Here is a 9,635-nt window from a genome sequence, read left to right as displayed (position 1 = left end):
ATGTGAAGAATTTGTTTAAAAACATCCTGTAGAAAGTTTATAAGAAAACCAGTATTTGAGCAAATTGTGGATTATAAATACAACTATTTTTAAGTACTTTTTTCTCTAATGTGTTATTTTATTTGTTCATGAAACTAATCTGATTAAAGCATATATATTATTTTCTTCTCTTTTATATGTAATTAAAGCACTTATAAAAAGAAAAGTTATCAATTATTAGACTAGGTTGTAAAGGTGTTGTTTTAGCCTTTGGACAATAAGATTTACTTAGCCTTTAAAAGAACAAAGTTTACTTCAACTAAAATGATTCTTCCTGTGAAGATAGTGTCCTTTTAATTTGAGGAGAAAACTTCCATTCTGTAGTAAAGAAGGTAACTTTAAAATGGGATTTGAAATCAATTACAGGCCACCAGGGTTTTTCTAGGCCACCCCAGTGCATCTTACCACAGCTTGCATTACACTGGACTTCTAGTTTTTATATAACAAATGCGGCTGCCTTTGAGGTCCCTCTCTGACTATGATGTATGCTTCCCTACATCTAAAACAGAGAAACCACAATCATAAGTCGTCATTGTTCAGAGATTTCAACATGGCGAGAGCAAATACAAGGTCTCTAAAGTATAAGATTACATTATAATGGCTCAGATCTGCTCGCTCTTCCAGTTTACAGAAATGCTGAACTTGTGTTGTTGGCACTACTACTACACAAGGGTAACTTAGAAGGGCGTGGTTAGCTTTATCCTGGGCTGGCTACTTAAGGAAGTATGTCTTTCCATTTGCAGCCATATTATCCCATATGCTCTGGTTCTCATTAACATGGAAGATCAGGGTATTGTCTGTAGTTGACATAATCTAGACAGCTTTTCCAGACTTTTTTTTCTTTCTGAAGAGCAGTTTTAGAAAGGAATTCACCAAATAAACGGGCCAAAAGCATATTTTCTTTAATGAGAAGTAAATACTTCCTTAAAGTTTTGATCCATAACACTTACAGTACATTATTTTCATTTGATTATCAGTGATGATGCACAGGATAGCCATAGGATGGAAGTTATGCAGTGCCTTCACATCTAAGCTTTTATACTGCACTTTTCAAAGCATTTTGAGGAAAAGGAAAGGGCATTTGTTTAAATACAGACTTTTTAAGTTGTATATACTTCTTGCTATTTTAAAAGGTAAATTTGTGAAACAAAGTCTTTTTAAACTTTGAAATTTAAGACTCCAGATTATTACAGTATTGTCCATTATCCAGTTCATAGATTTTAAAAATAAAATACTTTTGACTACTAAAACAATTTGAAAAAAAAAAATCTGATTTTGTCTAACTACAATTAACAAACTGAATTGCCAAGTAAAGCAATTCACTGGAGTATTTAGTCTGATTATAAAAACTACTTTGTAATGAGATTATGTGGTTAAGTTTTTATATCAGTTTTTAAATATATGGCCCATTGTCACAAAAGTTTGAGACATAAAACTACTGCATTATTTAAAAGTTACTACTCTATAGAATTTAAAAGTAAAAGAATAATAATAGGAACATTTAAATTAAACATTAATAACTAAGAAACTAGCATGCAGGGACTTTAGACATTATGTCTGAATTATAGTTAAAAGGCTTATAGACTGCCCTCCACCCATTCTTATTTTTGAGATATAGTCTCATAGCCCTGGCTGTCCTGAGCTCTCTATGTAGACCAGGCTAGCCTTCAACGCAACAGCGATCTACCTGTTTCTGCCTCCTGAGCGCTGAGATAAAAGTGTTCGACTCCATGCCCTGCACCACACCATGTCTGGTAAATATGTAACACATAGAACACACACACACTGCATTTGTGCCGCTGAAAAGCTAGGTTATGATGGTATTGTTTGAGTTGAGGAGACATTTCAGAATCTGAGGAGGCATGCATACATTTGTTCTTTCACAACCTTGTCTGAGCCTTCATTTCTGTTACTGTTTTACTTTATGGTTTCAGGGTCTAATTTTACTAAGAAAGTCTAAGGGGGCTGTCGATGTGGCTCAGTGGATAAAACCTGCCAAATCCTGACTGCTTCACTCAGTTCAATACCCAGGGTTCACATGGCAGAAACTAACTCTCCACAGATTGTCACCTAACTTCCATATATGCACACACACACAAAATAAGTAAGTGAAAGGTAATACAAAATTGAAAGACTATGACCATGCAAAGCAAGTATATATTTATATCAAGTCTTTCATAAAGCAGCCCCTTGCTGCCCTTACTGTGTGCAGCCTGACTGTCACGGACTACAAGAGTGCCAGAGGCCACTGACATCTTTTGAGTAAGAAGTAGCAATGAGTTTCTACAATTGCAAAATCTTTACCAATCCTTTTTCTCACCTTTGGATTATGATCTTGACATCTAATATGAGGGGAGAGTGCTAATTCACTTTACATTATCACTAACACTTTGAAGCCATAGCCGTTATTAATAGTGGCCTATAAGATGGCATAGGCTCAGTGCTTGGCACTCCACATGATTGGTTGGCAAAAATTTCATGTAATTACTCACAAAATGTCACACTCAACCACAAGGATTTCAAAGTGTATGTGGGTGGCTCTTTATAGGCCAACTTTTCTCTTTTGGTATTGTCAATTCACAGAGCCCATCCAATCAACACTTATTAATATAGCATTTAGATCCGCAGATGGGACCACTGGGATATTTTTCTTTTATGGTGAATTTCAAAGAACTCTGAGAAGAGACTATAGAAGCAAGGGCACCTTAACATGTAATAACACTAGTAAAATATGGGAAATCAAACTCCTATTTTTAGAACAGGAGGAATAATCAAAATTAAGTTAAAACATCAAGACACATTTTAAGAAATAATTTTCCCTAAATTTCCTGTCTCAGTCTATGTGTTAGAGCTTTTAAATGTACTGCCTATAGAATTATTACAATGTATAAGCAAAATTTCTTAGTATGTATGTGAAGATATGCTTTCTAAATGCACAAATTTCCCTAAGAGGTGTCGTTAGGAGCCACTGTTGTCCATGAACATGCCTTAAGCTATATGCTATCTACCTACTTTGTAAATGAATTTCCCTGTTTTGATATTTTGTTTGGTCGATCTTTATAAAATGACATCTTTACATTTTCCTATATAAAACTAAGTTCCATACAGAGGACATGGACCTTTTTGAAATATCTTTTTAATTGTACATAAAGAATGTTACATTTCCTTCCATTTTTGGCAGTAACTTTGAAAAACCTAAAAACTAACTTGAACTCTATCCTACGACAGCTACTTTTTCATAAGGAAATAATTGTGTTCATTTCTAAATTAATTTTAAGTTACATAAAATTTTCATACAGTACCTGCACTAGTAGATCCAATTCCAGTAGTCAGAACAGACCTTGGTGTAATCTTTGCTGCATATTTAAGGAATTGTGATTTCCCTGTGCCAGGATCCCCAACCAATAAAAGGTGAGATTCACCTAGAAAAAGTAAATGTAAAAATTCAAAAAATGTAAAAGGATATATGAATGACATACAACTAATAAAGAAAGTAGCCCATATGAAATGCCAACACATTTTATGTGGTATTTTCGATATTTTATGCAAAGCTTTTCAAGGAAGGAGTTAACTAGAAAATCTTTAGAAAAGTTAGCTGTCACAAATATAGCAATTTTGATTACTGAATGTGACATTTAAAATTTAAAATCTTTTAATAGAGTATGTGCTATTTCCAGATGCTTAGGCCCATGTTTAACATTTTAAAAATCCTTGACTTATAAAAACTTTCTGGCTGTATCTATTTTTAAACCCAAACTACAGTGATTAAAGCTATCCATACAAGTCATATAAGGCTTTATTCTATTTTTTAAAATACTGTTGGGGATTTTTAAAAGTGGTTTATATATATATATCAACCCATTATGATTATATTAACTGAATAAAAACATTTTTATTTGTGTAAATTTCAATAGCTTAGTGGAATATCTACCTTAAAATGACCAGGTACTCAAATTTCACCCTTAATAGAAATGGACACATGCCTGTCCTAAGGCAGATATTTTTACTGGACAAATTTTTTTAGTAGTAAGTATTTCCTAAATCCATTAATAAGAAACCATTATTTATGATCAACATTTAACAAAGTGCCTTGCAGATAGCAGATGATCAAAATACACAGTTTCTAAAATGCTTCTGTACTATGTGGTCTTAGAGTGTCGGTATTTTAGCATGTGGGTAACTGGTTAACAGCTCTGTGCGTGCCATGCTTGCTGCACAGGAGCTCTCTGCCATCCAGATAGTGTTGCACACTTGGAGCAGTCTTCGCTTCAAGTGTGACCTACAGCAGCAACTCCTGGCAGATGGCATATTTGCTGTCTACCAGCAGGAGAATCAGCAGGCAGACGACTGCGTAGCAGTTGACAGTCACAGATGGAAACCAGCTTGGAGACATTAAGACGCACATACTCTCTTTCTCTCTCTTCTCCCTCTCCCTCCAAGGGAGCTAATTAGGCTTGTAGCATATAACCACTGAAAAACTTAGTGATTTCTTTCATCTTTCTGGAATTAGAGAAAGTAGCCTCTGATAAATATGCATACAGACTAAGTATGAAAAATCCAATTAGAAACTACATTTAGAAAACAGACAGCTCTAGAGGCAGCTTTTAAAATTAATTTCTTGAAGTTAGTATCCTAAGTAATGGGTTTTATTTGGGCATTTTCAAATGTGTGTCATTATAACTCACTCTCCAACAAGCAGGTTTTGTTCAAAGACAGCATCTCCCTTCCCCTCTACATGTCAGAATTTCTCAGAATGTGTCCGTAGGTACTGACCTCTAACCCTTGTTCCTGTAGCATCAGTTCTTTGAATTCCACCAGCCAGTACCATGGCCACGGCAAGCTTCACTAGATACATCCCAAACACTTGAGGACACAAACTGGCCAATATTTCATTCCTCCCTGGGAAATGAGAAAGATCAGAAGTTACATTTTCTAGGACTTCAACCTGAAATCTCCCTCTCCTGTAGCCATTTTTATAAACACACTCTTTGTGCCAATCTAAAATGATAAAGGCAGCCAAGTCAAATAAGAAAAGAGAATGAGGAGCTTTGTTTAGATTCTGCTTTTCTTTTTTAGTTTGTTTTTGAGATGGTCCTGCAAAGTTGCCAAAGGTGGTTTCAAATGTGTAATCCTGCCCCAGTCTCCCATGCATTGGGACTACAGGTCTATGCCACCATATTGCACTGACCTTGTTTAGGTTTCAAATTTAGTGTCATGAAAAGAAGAGTGGTTTCTTTGCAGTTTCTATAAATTTTTCATACTCAATTAAAAAAAGGGGGGGGCTTCCTCTTCTGTTTCAACTTGTAGCTATCAAACCAGCACTATTCCTTAACACAATGCAATCATGTTCTCTGGAAATGTCACTAAAATCACCCCATTACTTAGGTAAAGGAAAGCAGCCTTGGAAATGAGGCGCTGTAATAACTAGTATCTTGGTAAGCTAGGGCTTGTGGAGCTTCTGAAAGAAGTAAAGTTAATTCACCTTGCAAGTTGACTTGGCATGTGTTCTTGATTGTTTGAGAAATTGTTTTATTTGGAAAAAGTTACTGTGGTATCAGTATATTAAGATCATTGCAAGACAGAACTCCAATAATCCCAGGTTAAGATCTTGAAGTCCAATTGTGTGCTTTAAATAAAAGCAACAAATCTCAGAATCATTTTAGTGTATTCATAAATAAAACATTTCATCCCATCACTGGTCTCATCAGTCGACAAGATTCCAATGAGTTTTTCCCTGAGCCTCTCCATGCTTGATAACTCATGTACAAAGACTATTTGTAATGAGACAATTTTTTAGTTTAGGGACTAGAACCAACCACCAAGGTACTTCCTGTAAAGGCTCAACATTGATTCAGTGGCAAGTACCTGATGGTGATGAGCCATAGAACAGCAGGAATAGCAAAGAAAGAAACCTCTTGGGTAAAAGAAAGCGAGGAGGAAGATGTAGAAAATGTTGGAAGTGCATTACTAGGACTCTCCCTTCTTAGACAGAAAGCCTAGAGAAAACAGGTCAGGGCTCTAAGCCAAGACCTGAGATTCTGATTAAAATCCAAGGGTTACACATAAAAACAGAATGGACCTAAGAACCAAGTTTAAGAGTAGGTAAGATGAGCCAGAACTATCACATACTGGCAGAAGCCACACTCAAGTGGTAAAGGGCACAAGGTTAGTGTCTAGCCTAGACACGGGTCCCAGTGCTTATCTTGAGCAAGGGCCTCTAATTTCCCGCTTTACTGTTTCTCTCCCTTTTCCATGGCTTTGTAATGGAATGTGATGCATTCAATCCCTTCCAAATTTCTAGTTTCAGACCATGTTGTTATAGTGTCTGTGGCCAAGCTTCCTCTTTAAACATGGCCTTCCATCACCATACAGAAAACCTTTCTGGTATAAGATAATCAAATCAGCACAGTATGAGTTCACATGGTTCAGCAGGCCCAAATACTATGCTTGGGGTCCCATCAGTCCCTACAGTTTCAGGAGACAAGTCAAACCCCAAGAGAAGCAGCACTGGGCTGCAAAAGAGAGGTGCCCTTTGGATGCAGTTTCTCTTCACTCCAGCAAGATGCACATACAACTTCAAAATGGTCAAGTATATACCAGTATCTACGACCATAAGAGGGGAGTTCATTCAGACTAAGGAATGTTGCCTGAATTTCATGGTGCCTTTCTGAGTTATAAGGCTATTATACACAATCCATTCTTCATCTGACAAATGAGTTGCAGAGCTACAACTTCCTAATTACAAGACAGATCTTCAGTCATCAGCACAGGGACTTGGGAATCTTCAGGGCAGAGTGCGCAGTAATGAAGGCAGATGGCCTATGGCACTGGAATGGATGAGGAATGAACCCGGTCCAGAGAAGCATTGCACAGTCTTATACGGACCTGAACCTAACAACAGTTCAGTCAAAAACTACACTGAAAAATGGATGATTTTAAAAGTACTTGCTACATAAAGCCACAGCTTTTAGAGAACTTTGAACTCCTTTTTATACTGACTACATAAAAGGAAGATCAGAGAATGCTACGTATGTATTATACGTGGAAGATTTAAAAAAAAAATTCCACAAAATAAAAGCAAACTGTACATATGTAGACAAATAGAAGCTTTACTTTGTAAAATAAAGTGTCTAGTTTGGCTTGTGACTTGGGAATAAAATAATATACATTAGAATGGAGATATAAGTTTATTTTTCTTGAAAGCTTCAAAGAAGAATGAAAACAAAATTTAATTCATGTTTTATACATGTGGGTTTTTTTTTTTCAATAAAAATAAATACTTTCTAAACCCAAGGCTGTGGTGTGTTATTTATGTGATGCATCGGAAGCTCACAATACCTTCTGTCCCTCGTCTCTCCATCTTTCCCCTATTTTAAATCCTTAGCTAACACGGTCTTTATTTGGAAATATGCTAAGAAAATCATGTACTTAATGCATAAAAGCACGAGGACTGACCTGTGTTTAGTCCCTAGCACTCACATGAAAGGCTAGGCATGGTCACACATGCTTGTAATCCCAATGCATGGGAGAAGAGACAAGTAATCACTAGGCCTCACTGACCAGTGAGTCTAGCTTAAAATAAAAGCCTTCTGCCCAAGTCAGACAACTTGTTTCTGTGACTTGGGGGTGGAGGCAAGAAAGCACATGATGGCTTTGAAGAATAACGTAAGATTGACATCTGGCTTTCACATGCACACACACCCAAGAAATAACAAAATCTCAATGCCAGAAACAGACTTGAAGATACAGACTAAATGGTACCCGTCAACAACGCCATACTGTCTTATACATCACATAAGCAAGTCACATCCCATTTAACTACTGAGTTAAATGTCATCAATTATGATGAGCCTTATGCCCTTAATCACAAACCTGCAAAGGGATCACTCTTATAGTATTCCCAGAAGTCTTCAAATTCTTTTCGAGTGTCCTCATCCATGACCATCCCTGAGGACTGCTCATTATTCACTTGGACATAGTTGGCTTTCAAGACAATCTCCACCTCACAGCGTGCATCTCGCTGAAAGGGTTTCCACCGTTGCATTACAACACCATAGATGGTGAGGTCATCTCCTAAGGAGAGCACCACATGAGTCCAGCAGGAATATCATGCACAGTGAGATGGCTTTGGCAAAAGACCAGAAATTAGAAATAAGCTGCCCAAACACTCTGTTTCCAAGTACATCTGTTCATTCAGAAAGCAACAACCAATTTCAGGTTAAAACACACCCCAGATTCTCAGGCCCTAAAGCAAAAAGTTGTTTTTGAATACGTAATGTCAAAGTCATCATTTCACAACAAAAAAAATCTGCTATATAATAATCACATAATTAATACCCTTTACTGGGAATAGTGTACGAGATAATTTATTTATCACTGTTATGTTGGGTGGCATGTTCATTCTCTCAGAAACTAATCAGCCAGAAACTGAAACTGCATTAGCTTGGAATCTAGTGCTGTCTGACATGTTCTTTAGTTTCTTATGTGTTCCTTTTTACTTTATTAATATTTTACTCAGTCTCCTGCTTTTTTTCAATAAAGGGCTGACCAATTATAGATCAATGTATATTGATTCTACTTCAAAGCATAAAATAACTAGGTTCAGACCCCAGGACAAGGGACTAAGGCCTGGCACCCAGGTTCTAGCATCCCTCGGCCCCCAACTCTGAACTTTCCAACCCAAAGGCTGGGCTGCCTTCCCCCTAGAGGCTCTTTCTATATAATCCAGACATTTTGGTCTCTTCTCCTCCTCTCTCTCTGTGCATGCATCCTTTCTCTAGCAGCTCCCCACCCCCACCCCAATGGCAACTCCCCTGGCCTCAATCCTTGAGGACAATGAGCTTGCCAGAGAACAGCTTCCCAATAATCCTGCCTTTAATATAATCTGGCTTGAATTGGCTCATTCACCATTGGAGAAATAACTTGTCAGATGTTGCTGAACCCAAGAGGAGTGGAGTCCCCAGCCAAATGGCCTAGGTCTTTTCTGGCCACATGGAGTCCTTTTCTCTACCCCCACCTTTCTGCCAGATATATCATTTCTTCGAACTTCATAAGTATCTATCCCTAGATAGCCTGTTAGGATCCAGGACCCTCTGTATCCAGGATACAGAGACATCTTATTACACACCTCCCACCCCATAAACCATTAGATCACAGACTATCAATTGGGATGCCAATTCCATAGTGTTGGCATCTCTAGCAAATGCTGGGAAGATGGATGCCACAGGATCTAAAACAAACATTTATTCAAATTGGTCTGAACTCCCTGTGTCCAGTTTTTTGGAAACATCCCCTTCCCACTGAGCACAGGGGCTCCAGGTACAGTGAAGCCCCGTCGTCTCTTACCTCCCTCCTGTCCTAGTTGGCCCTGGCCCCAGTATCAGCTGCCAACTCCAAGTGATTGCAATAGTGATGGTGAATGACCAGCCAGCTCATTTTAAATTGCTCACTGAGCCTGTGACTGGTCGCCATGTTGACTTTGGAATATGGCTTCACCACCATCTTGCTTAAGGGCAGTAACATGTGACAGGATCAGACCAGGGAAACAGGTCTCCAAATGATACTTCTGAATTGAAATAGAATTTTTATACCTTTTT

At 37.7% G+C, this 9,635-nt stretch overlaps 1 protein-coding gene across 4 annotated transcripts in view; it reads right to left on the bottom strand.

Moving 5' to 3' along the window:
- The window catches only part of Mcm9 (minichromosome maintenance 9 homologous recombination repair factor), an 89,338-nt gene that overhangs the window by 66,129 nt on the left and 13,574 nt on the right, over positions 1 to 9,635 (bottom strand). For all 4 annotated transcript variants that reach the window (XR_004112565.1, XM_031348717.1, XM_031348716.1 and 1 more), the window contains 3 exons: positions 7,912 to 8,112; positions 4,813 to 4,938; positions 3,342 to 3,461 (listed from right to left, as the gene is read on the bottom strand). Coding sequence is in view for 3 of the 4 variants with exons in the window: in XM_031348717.1 (XP_031204577.1) it covers positions 3,342 to 3,461; positions 4,813 to 4,938; positions 7,912 to 8,112 (447 nt within the window). In the remaining variant the exon portion in view is untranslated. The remainder of the gene's footprint in view (positions 1 to 3,341; positions 3,462 to 4,812; positions 4,939 to 7,911; positions 8,113 to 9,635) is intronic.

The sequence above is a fragment of the Mastomys coucha genome, unplaced genomic scaffold (genome assembly GCF_008632895.1).
Source record: "Mastomys coucha isolate ucsf_1 unplaced genomic scaffold, UCSF_Mcou_1 pScaffold3, whole genome shotgun sequence".
NCBI lineage: Eukaryota > Metazoa > Chordata > Mammalia > Rodentia > Muridae > Mastomys > Mastomys coucha.
This window is presented reverse-complemented; position numbering and strand designations above follow the sequence as displayed.